The sequence below is a fragment of the Stenella coeruleoalba genome (genome assembly GCF_951394435.1).
Source record: "Stenella coeruleoalba genome assembly, chromosome: 9".
In the NCBI taxonomy this organism is placed as follows: domain Eukaryota; kingdom Metazoa; phylum Chordata; class Mammalia; order Artiodactyla; family Delphinidae; genus Stenella; species Stenella coeruleoalba.
The window spans coordinates 85,351,277-85,371,786 of NC_137155.1; the positions used below are offsets into that span (position 1 = coordinate 85,351,277).

Consider the following 20,510-nt stretch of genomic DNA (forward strand, 5'->3'; position numbering starts at 1 on the left):
GTGTCCATCATTGGATGAATGGATAAAGAAGATGTGGCACATATATACAATGGAATATTACTCAGCCATAAAAGGAAACGAAATTAAGTTATTTGTAGTGAGGTGGATGGACCTAGAGTCTGTCATACAGAGTGAAGTAAGTCAGAAAGAGAAAGACAAATACCGTACGCTAACACATATGTATGGAATCTAACAAAAAAAAAATGTCATGAAGAACCTAGGGGTAAGACAGGAATAAAGACACAGACCTACTAGAGAATGGACTTGAGGATATGGGGAGGGGGAAGGGTAAGCTATGACAAAGTGAGAGAGTGGCATGGACATATATACACTACCAAACGTAAAATAGCTAGTGGGAAGCAGCCGCATAGCACAGGGAGATCAGCTCAGTGCTTTGTGACCACCTGGATGGGTGGGATGGGGAGGGTGGGAGGGAGGGAGATGCAAGAGGGAGGAGATATTGGAACATATGTATATGTATAACTGATCCACTTTGTTATAAAGCAGAAACTAACACACCATTGTAAAGCAATTATACTCCAATAAAGATGTTAAAAAAAAAAGAAGCAGAGGCAGAAATGCTGGACGCCACCAGAGCAGAGATGCTGCTCGGGCCAAACAGCCCACGTCTCTTAACTTGAATGTGCTCAGGAACCTGGGTGCTCGTGGGGCCTGCGGCCTGCTCTCAGACATAGAAGTACAATCAGCCATAAATAACAGCTGTGAGGCCCTTGTGGATCACCTAGTTCAAACCCTTAATTTACCAAAAAAGAAAATGAAGCCCAGGTCACCATGACTAGGTTAGAACGTTCCAGCATTCCCCACAAACTCTCGCCTTTGGCGAGCACAGAATGTTCAAGAGTCCAGTCAGTTTCCGAACCTTTCTGTCAATAGCAGCAGGACTGGCAAAAGAGCTGGAATGCTTAGAATTGTTACCCCTAAGCAGCTGGATTCTGCAAGTAAATGAGGGGCAGTGGGGTGTCCCAGGGAGCAGAGGCAATGCAGATCTGGGAGCAAGCCCTTTGTACACACCCCCCTTTTATAAGCCTTGGGCACATTTTGGTCCACTAGTGGGCCAGTACTACTGGCTTCCCATTGCTCCCTCCCTTCCAGTCTCCTGTCACGTACGTGAAGCAAGACTGAATGGGAATCAGGTTTTGATGGTAAGAACAGGTAATTCAATCTTGGGGAGTTTATAGAAAGCTATGAGGCTAAGCAGATATGAGAAGTAAAAGGCACAGAAGTTTATCAATGAATGTCCTCCTATATTTTTAAGTGCTGTATCTCATATAGCTATCCAGTAGTTTTTAAGTCTGAGAAGTAATAATTACAGCAATTGAATATTTCTTTACCATTATGAAGAACACATAACTTAATACACTGGAAGTAACAGTCTAAATGTCTCATGTTGACCCGTGAGGACTGTTTAAGACTAGCTGAAGAAAGATTGATGTGAATAAGTGGATGAATAAGAGACGAAAAGGCTAAGGAATATCCGGAAATTTTCCTATCAGTAAAATCTATTAGTGTAGAGAACAATGCCCCAAGGGAACCAGTGAAAGCCCAATTTTATGAGTCACTTAAAAAAGTGGAATGGATTTGGCTACTGGAATTATTCCAAAGGGAAAACTCTTGCACTATGCCGGAAGTGGACAACATGACCTAATGGGTTGTTGTGTTTAGTATCTCAGCCTTTCCAGCTTGTTCTTTAGATTTTACAAGGAAACTCAAGAAGGGGTTGTGAACCAGTCAGGAACTGTAACAACAAATGATTAGGACCACGTATCCTGCCAAAGTCCCTTTTAACAACAGGGGTGGAGCTAGACTCACAAAGTTAGACTAGCTTCACACACACACACGCAAAACGTGGTGTTAGTGGAAAAGTGACTACTCATGAAATACTGACATAACCTCCGCTGGCCATCTTGGTTTGCATGGTCCTAAAATGGGGCAGCGCTAAACTACACCTTTGCTCATGGCCTTTATAATCCCACCCTCCTTTCTGTTACTTTCAGTCTCAATGACTACTTCATTTGATCTTCAGGTTTTTTTCCCTTCACTTCATGATTATCGTTCACATCTTCCCTCACTGCCTTATTTCTGTATTAGTGGATACTGGATGTCCCTTCACACACACAACTGAAAAGCCAAACACTATGTATTTTTAAATTTGTTTTTATGGCAAGGTCTATCTTGGTTTAGTTGTTAAATTTACCATCATGACTTCCCTGGGTTTCAATTCTCTCAACTGTAAAATGGTGAAAATAAAACCATCTCTATTTACATCTCAGGTTGTCATAAAAAACAAGTAAGAGAATGGATGTGAAATGACCTTGAACTCTAAATCTACAGACATACAAGGTGTTTCTGTTTCTTGGTTACTCCCCTTTCAATGCCGCCTATCTTAGGTTTAAAATAAGGTCTTGTGGACATATCTTTTTCATATCAGCTGCTGTTATATACTCTAATATTTGAATGTAACAGTTGTAAAAACAATAGTCACCTGAAACATACTCATTGAAAATATTAAATTATGCTGCAGATGGGCAGAGGGGCCGGGTGGGGAGGGGAGGACGGGAGGTCCCCTTTAGAATCACTAGTAATAATTTGACGCTTTTGGCCGATTTGTTTAAGCTGGTTTCAGCACAGAATAAGGCAAGTGAGGAAAGAAGGAAAAAAATTTAGACTTATTGAATACTTTATAGAAATGGAATCCTCACAACACTGCAAATTACATTACCTCACTTAACAGATGAGAAAAATCAAGGCCCAAGGTTACAGAGCCAATAAAAGAGCTTGGATACAAACTCAGATTTGCCCAATTCAAACTCTGTTGCACCATGTAGCATGCTTGATTTTGTCACAAGTTAAATAACTCTTGTTTTGCTCTGTAAATGTATGCTATTGGTCTCATGGGGCTGTGTGTAGACAGTTCAACACAACCCGGACCATCAGGATGAAGTCAATACTCCAGACACCCTTGCAGGTGCTACTTCAGTAACGGTACAGATCACTGTGGACACAGGCACCTATGTTACAAGACACCAGTGTCAAAACACGCACTTTGTCTCCGCCATTATGTGCACTACCACCCCTGCCTTAATACAGAACTAACATCAGCTAGAAAAACCCATGAGCCCAACTTACAGGTTCCACTTGCTTCAGTCAGTATTAAAATTGAAGGTTGGAGATTGTTAAGAACATATCAGAAGCTGTTTTTAACAAATAAAATGTACTAACTTAACATCAGTAACACTACTTCTACCAAAGATCTTAAAAGAAAGGTATCCCTGGCACACTACTAAGAGTTAGGCAAGTGCCGTATAAACAAGAAAAAGAAAGAAGCCTTTTGTGACGACCTAGAGGGGTGGGATAGGTAGGGTGCAAGGGAGACACAAGGGGGAGGGGATATATGTATATGTACAGCTGATTCACTTTGTTATACAGCAGAAACTAACACACCATTTTAAACATCCAATAAAGATGTTAAAAAATAGAAAAAATAAAAGATAAATGCTAAGGAGGGAAAAAAAAAAAGAAAAAAGCCTTGAGCCACACGGCTTTTAAAGACAACACAGGCTTTTAATAAATCTTGGTTCTATGTTTTCTACTAGTGTTGTTATTTTCCAGATATCCAGACAATACTACCCTCCCATCAGATATTCACAGAGTGTTAGAAATTTATCCTAACTGGGATTATTATAACTACAGCAAATTAGACTGCAGGAAGGCATGCTGTGTAATTCAAACACTAGATTTAGTTGGGTTAGAAGGTCAAGTCTAGGGAATTTGTCAGCAGAAAGAACCAAGGTTTCCAACAATTTCCATCTCTCAGAACAATCTATACCCAACAAAATCAGTTAAATGATAGGCAATTACGTGACCTGCCAGAATTGATAATTTACTTCAGCGTTTATCATTAGCTTTCTAAAGTACACAAATTAGAGAAAACACACGTCCCGTGATCATCATATTATTCTGATATGAAGGGTCATGAGAAGAGTATGGCTATGGTACACAGAAGCGATGGAAATTGCTTCCTAGATCCATGTCTGGCCTGTCTTTCCCTGCCCAATTGACTGGACTCTACCAACTGGCAGAAGATTGAATGGTGCTTCCATGGTGGGTTTGTATTTTAGTTTTGTGTTTGCCTTTCGTTTTTTTAAACCAGACTCTCTGCATGACTACTTGCTGTTTATGGACTTGAAGCTGTTGGCCCCTTAACATGTATCCTTCCTCTTTGCTGGCTTTGAGTACTGGCCCAGAAATATGGGGCAATGACCTTGAGGACACAATTATAAAGTAGAGGACAAAAGTTCAAAGCAACTAGAAAAGGTATTCTTTACGTAAAACCTTTTTTTTCTGCAAGTGGAACACAAGGAGACAACGGACTCTTCCTTCAGCCACCTGGATGAAAGGTGATTAAAACTTAACCAACTCATGACAGCAATTCTTGATGACGACTAGTTTGGTTTAAAAAGCTTTTTCATACACATTAGCCTACTGAGTCCTTCCCAGTGCCCATGACGTTGGGCTTTTTATTCCTCTGCTGCCCTAGTTAGCTCCTGGTTTGTACACCCACCTGTTTGGCCTGATTGACGCACTGCTTGTACTGACTGGCCAGAGCGGAGCAGCTGAGGGTCTGCTGGGTGTTCTGGCGGTAACACTGGAGAATTTGGGCCTGCAGATCGGCACAGATGGGATGACACTCATACCGCCTGGAAACAAAAACAGGGACCACTGAGACAAATGGTCTTCAACCGGAATAAAGAACAAGGCTAAAAAAATATATAAAACATCAACTAAGATATAAGTGTTACAACGCCCCCCCCAAAAAGTTGTTCTTAAACAAAAAAGTTTAAGAACAATAATTTTCTTTGACCTTTAAAGAAAGATATCACACAAGATTAAGTGATTTCTTGTTATACAGCAGAAACTAACACAACATTGTAAAGCAGTTATACTCCAATAAAGATGTTAAAAAAAAAGATAAGTGATTTCTATGAAATTAGTTCTATTAATTGACACCACTGCGAGCCTCTCTGGACAGGGCAGCATTCCCACCCTACCTCAAACGTGACCATGTGAGTGGGGCCAATTACTCTTCAGCCCAGCCAGCTAACTCAGGAACCTGGGAGCCCCAATGTTCTCTTCCGTTCCCACCTCCAGTTGGTCACAAAGCTTGATATCCTGCAGTCCAGTCCTTTCTCCATACTCACTGTCATTACATTAATTCCTAATCATTTATATCCTGGATTCAAGCAATGACCTTCACGGGTCTCTCTGTCTCTTAACGTTCACCCTCCACTCCTACCTCCCAGAAGGTTCTTTCTAGTAGTAAGTCTAGACAATATCTGCTTTCCAAATAAAATACATGGTCAACAGGCAGGTCCTTTTGGATCAGGTTGTTCCTGCCTAGTCTTTTGCCTCAACCAGACCATGTACAGGGTTTGGTTCTTACACGTCCCTTCACGTCTTGTCTCCACTGCTCTTGATTTTGGAAATGCTCTGCACCCAAGCCTCACCCAGTTCTATGTATCTGGAAAATACCTACCCATCTTTCAATACTTGAGCTAAGTATTGAAGTGCAACCTCCTCTATACGGCTTTCACTAGAGCTCTCTCCAACCACAGCAGAGTCTATCATTCCCTTTATGGTGACCCCCTAACCTGTATTAACTTCCTTTACCATGCACTACACTACAGTCTACTGCAATTTACTGGCATGCAAATCCCAAGTAAGGACTGCATCTTATTTTCTTTGTTATCTCAGCTATCGACATGGATCCCTCTTATAGAAGTCATGCAATAAATTGTTGAGAATACAAATGCGTGGAGAGAAAATTTAATTCCTTGAGCTAAAATTTTACTAGTTATACTTACAAATCTCAAGATTTTAGTTAGAGTGCTTTCAGTGAATATGCACTACTAAACAAATGCTTCCAAAAAGCTCATAATATACACTTGAAAAATGATAATAATAAAATAAACCAAATGGATTATGCAAACAAAAATGAAATGTTCTTGTTACAATGGTAGAGGAACTTGGAATATAAGGACTAAATACACAGAAAAACATATATATTACTATCACTTTAATCTAGGGATTCATTTTTTTTCAAATTAGTTTTGCTTAATACAAAAGGTTCCAGCCTCTTATCAGTTCTTCTCTTGGAATTTAAATTTGTTATTTCCATAGTAATCATGAAATAGCATTATTTTAAATTGATGAGTTCTGAAAAACCCCTAGAGAACACAGGAGAAATATTTCTCATCAATAAGGAAACCCCTGGCTGACAATCTGTCTCCTCATTGCTTTTATCCAACACACTAAGCTAGTATACATATTTTGCTAGAATAGAAAACTGAAATGCAAGCCACGTTACTGGCCGCTAAGGGAATTTACTTCCTACTACCCTCTAAAAAAGTAGACACAGAGATAACATTGCTTGTACTCTTTCATTCATTACCTTACTGTTTGGCCAAACACCTAAGAACAGAATTTAAATCCAATCCCAGGAGTTTCAACTCGCTTTAAGGTTTTGAAGTTCAGATGTCTGTGAATGTCTCTGGACACAGATTTCCCTGATCCCCTACCATGAACATCAGTATCTAAAAAGAGTCAGCAGTGTTTCGAAGGGTAGAAGCACAGCTACGACTAACTGACTATAGCAAGACACACTCCTGGACTAAATAACATAAGATCAAGCATCAGGTTAGCTGAACCCAGCAAATATATGATGAATGCCTTTAACAGTTCATGAGAAAGCAGGGTTACATGCTATCCTAGTGTGGAGGACCATCGTCCCTCCAATATACCTTAGATTTAAAACAGGGGGAAAGAAGATGGGAGAGAAGGCTAGAAGCAACCCGACCAGATATGCAGCCCCTCCCCATTAACACACAGCAAAAGACCATAAAGAATGAGCTCCCACACAGTGCTCATCACAAGGAAGATGCTGTGGTTGTTTTTCCTTCTAAAAAGTCTCTTCACAATGGGATTCATTCATCTAACACTATGGACTCCTTAGAAAGAGGTAATTTAAGTTATATGTAAGCATTTACCCTGGGTTGAGCTATTTAGTCATGCAAGTTAAAGTCCATGAGTTATTCATAATTTGAAAGGTGTCAAAATATACTTTTACCACCACAAATCAATACTACTCACTTCCAGGGCCCTTTATTTCCTGTATGGTAGTCTGTTCTGTGTGAGTGAGAGTGCGTGTGTGCACGCAAACGCAGATATTTTCAGAAATCCTTTTTGTACACATTTCAACCTGTATTGATGATTAGATGGTAGAATGGAGGAAAGAGGGGTGGAAATCAACATAATTGTCTTCCAGTTCCTGGACTAGACTCTGGTACATTCTGCTTGGATTAATCCGTAAGGGCAAAGCTCTGTCTCTGTATTGATCTGCAATGCTGTTATGCTGCCCTAATGCACTGTTTTCACTTTGGGAAAATGCTAAATGAGATTACTGTCTAACATTAGGAGGCCATAAAACCCAAGCATGGCACCTTCCATTCAGGAAAAGGGATTCAAAGACATTTCCAATATGCATTATGGTCAACCCTCCATATAGTCATTGAGTCAACAATTGATTTTTATTGACTGCTTTCATTCCTGCTGATGGAAAAAGCCACCATTAGGTAAAAATAACAAAAGGCAGAATTTCAAGATACCCAAGAAGGAAAATTAAATCTTAGCAGCAAGAGACATTTAAACAATTTACTATCTTTGTATGAAAAGATTAAAAAAAAGAAATGGTGAATGACAAATGTTAAGAGAAAGATGAAATATCTGGGGAACTTAAAACCATAATAAAGAAGTGAGAGATAGAATAGTTGTCCAAAAACATACTTACCAAAAAGGAACGGGTGGAATAAAGTTGATACACAGAAATATATATTGCTCAAAAATAAGAAAAAATCCAATTTAGTGGACTTGAAATTATTGGGGACTTTTGATGGATCCCACCACTTGTCTCCTCCCGTTGCTTTTCCTTTCTGTACTCTATACGTGGCTCCCTGTCTCTTCCCTCCTCCCACCAGCACTAGAAGCTGGCCCTCTGCCCTTCCCGCCCTACCCCACCTCATCCCACAGTGGTACTTCGGGCCAAGGAGGTCGTTGACGGTATTCAATGGCAGAACTGGAGACCAAAGATCTGGACAGAGAACAACACCCAAAGAAGCATTCCTGGTAGGTATTCTGTAGCCAGTATAACAATTTTTTTGCCAATGTTTAATGCTAATATTCACTTAAAAGGCAGCTAATAAAATACATCCAAGTATTCTTCTCATAACACTGACAGATCAATGTAGAAACTTCGGGGGAAAAAAATAACAGAAAAGAATAAAGATACATATTTAGGCTGTTTCTAATTTTTAAGTGCTTAAAACACCATGGTGATGGACAAAAATTATCACTACGATGATTTCCTTTGTAGAGTTTCCTATAAGTTGAATTAATTGGTCAAAGAGAAATGAAGATGTTTTGGTAAAAATGACGCTGAGATAAATAAGCAGTATTCAGAACTCTCTTCTTAAGATTCTAGTATTGGGTTTCCCTGGTGGCGCAGTGGTTAAGAATCCGCCTGCCAATGCTGGGGACACGGGTTTGAGCCCTGGTCCGGGAAGATCCCACATGCCATGGAGCAACGGAGCCTGTGCACCACAACTACTGAGCCTGCTCTCTAGAGCCCACGAGCCATAACTACTGAGCCCGTGCTCCGCAAAAGAGAAGCCATCGCAATGAGAAGCCCACGCACCACAACAAAGAGTAGCCCCCGCTCACCGCAGTTAGAGAAAGCCCGCGCGCAGCAACGAAGACCCAATGCAGCCAAAAAGAAAAGAAAAAAGACTCTAGTATAATACATTTCCACTTAGTTATCTGTTTTAGAGCTATCTGTTGGTTTTGCTGCTGCCTCTCCTACTTTCATGTCTTAGAAACTTCTTTGAGGTGGGTCTGAGCTTTGTATTTCGAGAAAACTACTTACCCATCATTTTAGTTCTAATACAAACAAAAAGGATAATGAGGTAATTTCAGAGAAGGGAGAAAAGTGTGGAGATAGCCCTCCTCATACCACTCGGAAGGCTCAAGAAGTCATGTAATGACCATCAGTGAGCAGCCACAATTCCTAACGCTCTCGGACACAAAAATCATTCGTTGAGTGCAGGGTGGATACGAGAATGGTTGGCGCTACAAGGGGAATTCTCATTTTTTCGGAGGGTTGGGGAGGAGATTCTGATCTTTTAACAGGTTGCAACAATGCATCTTTCACGGGAACCGGTGACTTTAGAAAAAGGAATCAGTATCACAACTCAGTCCTCTGAATCCACAGGAGGCAGGTGATATGCAAGGAGGGAGGGGAAAGCATTATCAGTCTTCCCCCAGGTTTTAGGATCCTGAGTAAAAGTCCTAAAACCAGGACAATCCCAAAGATGGGACCTCTGGTCACCTATCCAAGATGATATGAACAAATACAGTGCTCTACGCACACAGGTACACTGTTCTTAAACCAACAGGCCTCCCATGCCCTAAGTATATGAGCACAAACACGCCAGGATATAAGGTGAATGAAAAACTTTCCAATTTTGCAATATATTTTTCTTCCTTATTCAGTAATATTGGGTACCCGGAAGTGATGGGGGCATTAGGAAAAACCTAGCAAGAGAGTGGGAACCTAGTAACGCGTGACCACATGAAACTGGTGGGGGCTGGATGACTCTGCCTTCTTGCTTAGTGGACAATACACCTCAGCACTACAGGACTCCCCAGTGCCTGGTTTCCTTTCCTGAGGAGGCAGCTCTTGCCCCGCTCTTCTTAGAGAACCCTCATGGTATCTTGCCAATTTCACCATACCCTGCGTGGGATTCTGCTACATGGGCTCGTCCTACCAAGGGTCTAAACTTAGAAAAATGGGGCCATCTTCTGCTGCATCTCCAAAGAACAAGGGCCCCAACTGTTTTGTTTTGTAAATACACTTTCTTAAAATCTCGTGACCTCGAGAGGTTGGCTAACTTTCATCTTCCACTATATCATGGTACCCTTGCCATATCTGGGCTATGTGCAGCAAGGTTTATATCTCTAAAAAGGGAGATAAAATAACTGTTACTGGGACTTCCCTGGCGGTCCAGTGGTTAAGACTCCACGCTTCCACTGCAAGGGGTACTGGTTTGATCCCTGGTTGGGGAACTAAGATCCCACATGCCACATGGCCAAAAAATAAAAAAATAAAATTATTACTTACACAAAGGATATCTGGGATAAGCAGCAATAACTATATAGAGTTTGGGGACACAGAACATAATTGATGTCAACATTAACTCAGGGGCTTCCCTGGTGGTACAGTGGTTGAGAGTCTACCTGCCGATGCAGGGGACACGGGTTCATGCCCCGGTCCAGGAAGATCCCACATGCCGTGGAGCGCCTGCGCCCGTGAGCCATGGCCACTAAGCCTGCGCATCCAGAGCCTGTTGCTCCGCAATGGGAGAGGCCACAACAGTGAGAGGCCCGCGTACCGCAAAAACAAACAAACAAACAAACAAAAAAAAACATTAACTCAACCTGGAAGAACTCGAAATCAACTTCCCATCACACTTACTTTAGGACAAAACCAAATACTCAAGAGATGTTATTTTCTCAAGCTCACACAAAGTCCTCTCGTTAGGTAAAATTCTACACCTAACATACTGCACTTTAGTCTGGGTGACCCTTAATTTAGAGCAGTATAAGCCATCCTTCCCTCTCCCTTTCTTCTTTAACAATGCCTGGTGTGCTGTTATTGCTTAATAAATGTCAAGTAATAACACTGTGATAAAAATGGGCACTAGTAAGTTAACAATGCAGCTCTTTGCTTTAAAGGTGCCTGAGAGCAGCAGTTTATACAAAGTATCTGGAGCATAAACGTCACCTCCTGCCACGCACATAGTAGGAACAAAATTAAATCACAGTTCACAGAAGTGGGCCTTGGTTATAAGAACTGAAATACTGGGAGTGTTTTCTCTGTCCCATCAAAAGACCTACAAGCCATGAATGAAGACATGTCTAGGGCCAAACATTAAATTTGAATCTCCAAAGGCTGTATCAGTGTGTGAATGAGACCAAGTCATCTTAATACACACCAAATTATTTTTACTTGAAATATCTCAATAAGACTTCAAGGCCAGGAAAAGCATCATCATCATCATCACCATCATTATTATTATTAAAGAAAAGCATGACAAATCTCTGACTTTGTAAAGTCACTTTAATTAGATAACTTAGAAAATGTTAATCTTGAGCATACACAATGCGTCACCCTTGGATTTCTTTTCCTTTAAATATATGTATCTATATAATACATTGAACTCAGGCCAACACAAATTAAAAGTTACATTATTTTACCTATGAGGCTTTGGGAGTTATTTCCATTTCCCCTATCCTGCTACTTTAGAATGTTCACTAAAATTGGTCTAAGGATAGAAAATATGAGAGCTGGTTCATTCATTCTTTCATCTACGCAGCTACTCCGACAACAAATATTATTAAGTCACAGACATTTATCAAGCACTCATTACATGGCATCACTACGGTAGGTGCTGAATAAGATGTGATCCTTGCCTTCTGCTGGCTCCCACTCTAGTAGGGAGAGACAGAGGTGTACACGAAGTCTTATAATGAGAATGCTGAGCTATAAACAAAGTGCTAAACAGAGCTCTCGTTTTGAATGGAACAGGAACTGAACATACAGTGTTCCAGACAAGAGGACATTCATCACCAGTGAACAGGAGGGGAAGACTGGCCTTAGGATTCGCTTGAAGTAACTTTCAAGCCAGCAGGAAGATCTGTCCATTGTATCTAAACTATAGAGACACACTCCAAGATGGAGAGGAGAGACCTCTTGAGACCTTGGGTATATGAATACACCCGCAACCTGGTTACTCCAAGCCTTCTAGATGCCTCTGCTTTCTCTCAGAGCAAAGTTTAGTGCTTGTGTTCATGACATTTGCCAACACAAGCTTGGTTTGGCGGGGTGGGAGTAGTTGCGTATGGTAAGAGTTTACAAACTCTTTGAGTTAAGTAGGGAATCCCTAGAAAATAATCAGAGGCCAGATGCCCACTTTCAGACCTGTCAACAATAAACGAATGTTGAGACAGGTTTCTGGTTGCTCTGTCTTGGTAGGAGGGCTATGGTGCCGACTTTCAGCTGGTGCCAACATTACTCTTCAGCCTTCATCACTTTCCTACTTAGGGGCTGCCTTCGCTAAGTAACCACGCTACTGTTTCCTACTTCATATGGCCAAGAAGGCGAAAACTGGATAATTTGGCCTTAGATCAATGCCCAGTTTCGGAGGCAGGAGGGAGACAGTAGGAACTGGAATAAGACGGGGAAGGTAGAAAGATACTGGGAAGCTGAAGAACCTACCAGAATTCGAGGGGACTCCTGGACAAGAAAGGGAAGCGTTATGGGCCAGATCAGTCCAGATGCAGAGAGAGCAGAGGGACTGGCTGAGCAGCTAAACAACCCCTGAGGAAGGACAAGGGAAAGGGGAGACTGCAGGCTCCAGGCTATGGGGCTGCAGCAAACTGTGGCATTGGCTTCCAAATTCTGGAAGGGCCTTTACCCCCTTTATCACCCATTCTTCCTGCTCAAGTCCTCAGGCTCAGAAGAGGAAGAGCTGGATACAGCCAACATGGTTGTCTCCCATACAGCCAAGGGGAGGGCACCAGTCCTGGCAATCTAGCAGGTTTTTACTGAGAGAGGACACTTGTAATGAACCTAAGACACTCTGACCAAATTTTAACGGAACGCTGGAGACAACCTCCCAGAGATAATCCTTCCGTATTTGGAGCAATATTTATTCCATAAGCCTTATTATATCATTTTCATCAATGCAATCTGACTACTGCAGTAGCACAGAATCACAGCATCTTCAGGTTGAGTAGTATGGTACCAGCAGCCTGTGGAGAAATATGGTCAAGCACACACTTTCATGTTAGGTCCCTATTTTTAGGCGCTTCTAATTTTTCAAAAAGAATTATGCTCTGGGATGAATTGTCTATGCTCCTTCTCAGCTGAGGAGTGACTTAGGGATGAGACGTTTGGTGAAATTCCATCTGAGTCACCCAAGCATAGACATACATTCTGGTACCCTTACCTCTTCCCTGCAGTGATCAAATTTGAGAGAGTGCTTTTAATACTAAGATAAGGACAGCTTAGTTTAAAACATTTCAAAACTGCCATGTATCTCGAGAACTGTGACACATTCACAGTTAAAAACTGGGTTAAGATAAAATTTTAAGTCTGTAGTGAGAGAGTGTGTTATAGTACATTAGGTGATACTCTTTTTTCCACTACATTTTGAAAGCAAGATCCAAATACTAGATACACCCAGGAAGGAATGTGCCTGGCTCTCTTAACTGAAAGAACTGCAAATGTATTACTGCAGTGACAAGTAAAGGAAAAAAACTATCCATACTGATCTGCCCTTAAGTGTCAGAGTACTAATAATGAGGAATGGAAAGAGGGCTAGAGCTGGGCCTCTTGTCTGTTTCCCATCCCTTCGATGAGCTGAAAGGGAGGAGGCTTAGGCTCTACCCCTGCCAACAGGAAATCCCCAGATGGGTGCACTACGCCATGCCCTAGTGACTAGGCCATGCCCGCAAACTCCAGGAACTGTCAGGCAGAAGAATGCCACCTGGACATCACAGGGGTGTACATACTGTGGAGGAGGAGGTAAAGGTGTGTACAAACACAAGGGAGAAAAACTCATACCTGTAAAAGAAACACCCTCGTAAAGGTCACAGGTTAAGACAAGGCGGTGTGACGGGTGTAAGGGAAAGAGTACAGTGGTAAGCGCCACAACTGTTCTGAGGAGGGAGCTGGGGGAGGTCTAGGGAGAGTCCACGGAGGAGAAGAGATGGGTTGTGAAAGCCTTATCCTGAATGCAGGGTAAGACTGTAAGAGGCAGAGAGGACACGTAAGAAGGTCTACGTGAGCCAAGGCCCAGGCTCAGTCATGCTGGGCGCGTCCAGGGGCCTCAGGTTGTAGGAAGGGTGGCAGAGGTGAGAGGCGGCACTGAAAAGGGAGGCACTGGGATCTGGACGGTCTTCTAATAAGACAGAGGATGCTTAGACTCTGTTCTGCAGGTGGAGACAAACCACCAACCTCTCCAAATGAGACAGCAAAGCCATCAAGGTGCCTAAGCTGATCGGATGTGAACAAATCAGATAGATGGAAGTGGGAACCATCTAGGCTGGGAGCCCAGTGGAGCTGTGTCCAGCTATAAAAAAGGGCAAGAATGGAGGCACTAGAAAGCAAGTATGGAAGGATGCAGTAACTGACAGATGTGGATATCAAGAAGACGAAAGACTGGGCAATACACATGTGGCTTAGGCCTGGGGATTTAAAGAATGCAAGTGCTTGAGCAATGTTCCCAAGTGGAAACGACCTACCAAAATCTAGAGTGTGGACCTGGAGCTCAGCACTGGGAACAGGGCTACAATCATGGACTGAGCATCCCCTGAAAGACACAGCGGGGAGCGCAGAGACAGAGGGCAGGAGGGACAGTTGAGCCCTGGGGAGCAGCCCCATTGGGGGTAAGGTGACAGGGAAGGAAGACGGAGCGGCCAGAGAACTGGGAGTGGAGAGAAGAAGCAGTATGACAGCATCACGAGGCTGGGAAACCAGAGCTTCATGAAAGAGAAGAAAGTTGAAAAGAATACAGATTGATAAAAGGCCGTGGAATTCAATCCCCAGCAATTTAGAGAAATAATTTCAATATAGTACGTAAGGCAGAAGCCAGACAGCAGGAAATTGGTAAATAAGAAAATGGGCAGTAAAGAGATGAAGGCAGTGGGATTAGGTCAGTTCAATATCCTTTATGGAGTGCTTGTTCTATACCAGGCACTGTGTGTGTGTGCGTGCGTGCGTGTGTGTAGGAGAGAAAGACACACCTATTTTATAAGAGCTGCTTCTATGGGGCACATCTGGGAACACTAAAAATATGAAAGGGGAGGAGTACATCTGGCTGGAGATGACCAGAAAAGGTCTTAGATGAGATGCAAGAATTTCAGTAGTCTTAAAGAACAGGAAGGGCTTAGGCAGTTAGATAGGAGAGAAAGGCACTCTAGACAGAAAAGTAGAAGAAGCAAAGGCTGTGGAAGAAGAGAAGAAAGTTTGCAGGCAGAGGCAGTGACATCACTAACAGACCTTTTTTTTTTTTTAAAGATTCATATGGAAATTTACATGCAAATCAGAAAGCCAAAACACTCTGAGCAAGGACATGCTCTACAAGTGATAAAGGAATTTCCAGAAAGTACAGTAATGAGCAGAGGTGAGCTTAGAAGTTGGGTAAAGAGGGAAGGTTGTGTGAAAAAAGGAGAGTTTTGATTCAACAGTCTTTAAAAAGAAAGACAAGAAGGGCAGGAAGGAGGGCAGACATAGTGTGATTAAAGAGAAACATGGTGTGATTAAGGAGGACCACGGTTCTCTTGGTTAAAGCGTAAGTCCACAGTGAGGAATATTAAAAGAGAGATTGGTGAGACATAGGAGGGGCGGAAGGAAATCTTTCGGTGGGAAACCTCAAAAGCTAGATGAATCATCTGACAGTAATGGGAATTCACGTGAGTAAGAAAGGGAACAATCCACGAGAAGAGGGATTCTCCTCCTAAAGGCGTCAGCAAGTAGCTGGCTGTTTCCCTACTTAATACCCCATAAATGAGGGATACCTCAAAAGAATTTCATAACTAATAAAAGTGAAGAGTTTATATGGGATGTATAATAACAGTGAACTACACGTGCATCGATGGAACATCCGCACAATTACTCTTCAGTTTAAAAATTCCAACATTTCTTTTTACGGTCCTGATTAAAGTACTCGGTACTGATGCCGTAACACATCATACAATCTCAACCCCTTGTGTTACATAAACAGATTTAAGCATGTTTCAGAGGACAGGCAAGATTTAGCAAATTGGCTTAACATTCTAGGCAGCTGCTGAGACTGAAATTGACAAGACTAACCATGAAAGTAGAGGAAACAACAACCTCCTGCACACAAATTCTTCAAATGATTATGATGAGCCTCACACATGAGTATTTCTGAGACGGAATCACAATGATTCCTATGTAAAGGGATAATGATGTATTACTGCAGGACCAGACAATGCATTTCTCAATTCATGTCCTGGATTGGATTCATCATGCTGAGCCCCATTAGTTTTACATCTCCCTAAGGGTTCCAATTCAGCAGTATTAATCTAAGCCCTCACACGCAGCTCCAGTCACTGAATGCCTGCCATATGACTGTCCTTTAATACAGCTCTCGAGTTGAGTGTTTCTGGAGGAAAATCATATAACCAGGGTAAATCCATAGGCAGACACTAAATTCTGCCTACCATGTTTTTACATTTCTGTGGTAAATTCATTCTTGCCCTCTTTCCCATGATTATTTCATTACATCTCCATTCTCCTCTCACTCTTGGCCATTTTTCTAATTTTCATTGACAAAACCAGAAACCAGATAGCTCCCTCACTGTCCCATCATAAAATCTGGATCTGCAACTTTTCTACTGTTACTTTGGAGGAAGAGTGCCTCTCTCATAACAATTCCTTCCCCTACTAGATCATTTTTAAGAGCTCTCCCACGAACAGTGCTATCCGAGAGAACTCCCTGCAGTGATGGAAACGGTCATGTCTATGCAGCCCAACACACTGGTCAAGGCCACATGTTTCTACTGAGCACCTGAAATGTGACTAAAGCAACAAAGGTAAAATTTTATATTTTATTTAATTTTAATAAATTTAAATCTAAACAGTCACCCGTGGCTAGTGGCTATCGTATTGTTGAAAGCACAGCTCTAGCAAATACTATTCTTATGACAGCCACCTCCACTTCCTACCTTCCATCCATTCTCTTCTATCTACATCCAAGTGGCCAAATCCAACCATGCTTGGCAGACGTCTTATAGGACCAATCAGCATGGACTTAAGTAAATTACTCCCCTCTCCTGAAAGGGGCTTCTTGGCTTCTACAAACACTGCACTTCCTCCCTTGCTTCTCCTCCAGCTCATCTTCTTCTAACTGATCTCTTGATGTGGGAGATCCTCAGGGCCATATCCTGCTCTTCTCTCTATATAGTCTCTCCACCAGGATCTCAACCATTCATGTGGCTTTCCCTTGTGTGCTGACAGCTATCAAATCTGTACCTCTAGCCCTGCCTTCTTACAGGTGTCTGCCTCCTGCTATTCACACTGAAGGTTTTACAGGTGCTACATGTTTAAAATCGAACACTTAATTCCTTCCTCTACCCGCAATTTGTTCTTTCTTCCCCATCTCAGTAAGTGGACCGTCCAAAATCAGGGAATTCCCCCTTGACACCGCCTCTTCTCTCATTCCCAATATCCAATCTGTCACCAAGTCTTATCAATTAAACTTCAAAAACATCCGGAATCAACCTATTTCTCTCCATCTCCATTGTCATTATTCTAGATCAAGTCGCTACCACCACCACCTGGAATATTTCAAAAATCTCCTAAGCAGTCTCCTGGTTTCCATGCTGAGTCCTCCAGCCTCATCTTTACAGCAATTCATTATCAACACAACAACTGGCACACCCCTTTTAAATGGATCTTATAACTTCCAGGTTACAACCCTAATCCTTCAAACACTCCTTACTGCTCTTAGGATAAAATTCGAAATACTAATTATGGCCTAGTAGGACATGGCCCCCCGCTCCATCTCCGGCCTCATCTCTCCCCACTCTGCTTTCCTGCATGCTTCCTTTCAGAACCCCAAAGGAGCTGAGCTCCTTCCTCGGGGCCTTAACACTTGCTGATCTAGCTGCTTAAATGACCTTCCATTACGCTCCCCCAACACCTACTATTTTAGCCTAAAGGGAGGTCGTCTCTGATCCCTCACAGGGGATTCCCATGTCACATGATCTTATAGCATTTGACAGCACTTAGCACAACTATAACTGTCGAGTTTATTTGGGCGACTAGTCATTTCTCTGATTAGTCTGTAAGCTCCAAGAGGGCAGGGCTCATGTCTGTTCCATCTACACAGTATTCCCAGCGCCTGGAACAGCATCTGGCAAACACCAGGGGCTGCTCAGACCCCTCACTACAGAGCTACTAGGGCACTCCACTTCTCCTCGCCACTATGTTGGCCTGAGTGTATGTGCGTGCACAAGGTGGATGGAAGTGTGTCCAAAGTACTACACTGGGGGAACAAATGTTCCTAATATCCCAACTGGAATCGAGATGAGTTTTCTTCTAATAAAGTAGTACGACCAAAGTTAGTTAGCTTCCATAATACAGTCACTGCTTATACTTGCGCCATTTACCCTGATGGTTAACATAGGATCTGGCATCTAAAACGCCTACGTCCAAATCTGGGCTCCGCCTTTCTCTTGCTATGGAAGCTGGCGCAAACTGCTTAATCTTTGTAAGGTGCAACTTTTTCATGGGTTCCTACTGTTTTGCTGTAAAGATTATTAAGATAATGCATAAGCCCTCAGCACAATGCCCGGCACACAGTAAGCTTTTAACAAACAGTAGCTGCTATTATTACTATTATTCTTATTATCTCAACTAATAAATTTCAGTAGGTTGTTCTAGGAACCTATTAGTTACCACCTTATTTCTAAAGGAAAATGGGTTTCCACTTTCACACTGCCAACTTAAAAACCAAGTTTTAGAATACGATTCACGTGAGGGTTGGTGACTGTTCACATAACCTGAAGGTGTCCACGAAGAGTTCAGGTGGCAGCAAAGAAGGTTCCTGCATGTGTTTTCGATAAAGGGATTAAAAACCTGCACTCATGTTAAAATCAAACCTCCAGCATGGGGTATATAATTAACATAAACCTATACATCTTTTCTTCTCTCAACTACGTTCTCACAGAGAGCAACAGTCTTCCCTATGAATAAATGGAATTGTACCTGAAGTAATTACACTTGGCACAGATTTGCCCACTGCTGGTGGCAGGGCTGCTACTTGTGACTAGGCACTGAGGAGGAACTCAACGGAATTGATGGCAAACTGCTTTAATTTTCTTTAATAGTAGCAAAATCCTGTCTAAAACAAGCTGGACATTTCAAGAATAATCAACACCACACAATTAACGTTCTATTACCATTAAACCAGTATTCAAACAGGCCAGAAACTGGTTTTCAGCCTCTTTCCATGAGTTTCTGTATCTTTAGTGTCATAAATGTCATTCTGTAAAGTCAAGCTGGCAGTCCTCAGCAGGAGGCCCAGAAGTGCCAGCGTTACTTAAATGTGTCGGATAACTTTCAGTTCATTCACGCTGTGAGATCTGTTCCCCGTACCCCACCCTCAAAAAACGTTAACCACCAAAGGGCATTCAGGAACAGGGAGAAACATGAGAGGACCAATGGTGATTTCATTTTCAAATGGTTTAAATAGGCAATGACAGCACTGACTGCGATGGCCCTGTAGCCCAGGCCACAGCAGGGACTGGGGGGAAGCTTGGGATCGAAGGATTCTCTTTTCAATAATACTGATAAGAAATTAAAGACGGTCTCCCCTGTGCCTGATGAGTAGCCCTTGTGAAGGATATATGAGAACCTAGGATCTTGCACATAATAAAACCATGACAGATATCTGTGGATTCATTACTCAGAAGTAAACTGCACATGACTAAGATGATGTAGAAAGCTTAGAAACTTGGAGTTTTGCTATACATATCATTTCACATCATGGTAAGAAGTATATAATGGCTGTGGCTATACATATTATGAAGTAGACATTTCAGACTTATTTGCCTAATTTGACCAATGTAAACCGTCCACAACTGGCTGCTAATGGCCAGCAACTCGTTTGGGTTAGGAATGAAGAGTTTTGAGAGAAGATCTTCAAGTGCTGCTCAGGACTGTAACTTCAGTTTGAGGTCTGAATAACTGGTTTGATTATCCAAATTGGATGAATTAATGAGACAAAAAAAAACCACAAGCACACAGAATAAAATAAAGCACTGAGGGCTTTTCATTAAAACTTTTCAAAACAATGGTAAGTTAATTATAGTATTAATTTCTACCAAATACCATCAATTTTTACCACTTTTTGATCTCCAAGATTAGTTATTATCGCCAATATTTATACTGAAGAAGAACCGTTTAACAGATGGAGTTTTACTACTTCTGGTATTTAGGAAAGAGGTCATTTGACTGCAGTCTTATTTCCCTGCTTGTAAACTAAAGCTTCTGCCCATGAGACACTATTTCAGAAATGCACTGAAGGTTAATATCTTTGCATGTATTACAATGCTAATCAAAGCGCAATGTTAATATATTCTCTTATTCATTACAAAGAAAATGGCACATATGACTGCACATTAAGGACATTTTGCCAACAGTATCTTCTATCCTGAGTGATTTTTAAGTCCCTGCAAATGCCAGTCACAGTCCCACTGGTACTGTGGTGGCCCGAAGTGAGGAAAAAGAAATTGGCTTTCCTACCAGGAGCCATATCAGGACAAGAGGTAACAAAATATAAAGTCCT

General features: G+C 42.0%; 1 protein-coding gene across 7 annotated transcripts in view; it reads right to left on the reverse strand.

The window, feature by feature from the left end:
• The window catches only part of CHCHD3 (coiled-coil-helix-coiled-coil-helix domain containing 3), a 538,892-nt gene that overhangs the window by 266,139 nt on the left and 252,243 nt on the right, over positions 1-20,510 (reverse strand). For all 7 annotated transcript variants that reach the window (XR_013829655.1, XM_079931113.1, XM_079931114.1 and 4 more), the window contains exon 7: positions 4,583-4,718. Coding sequence is in view for 6 of the 7 variants with exons in the window: in XM_079931113.1 (XP_079787239.1) it covers positions 4,583-4,718 (136 nt within the window). In the remaining variant the exon portion in view is untranslated. The remainder of the gene's footprint in view (positions 1-4,582; positions 4,719-20,510) is intronic.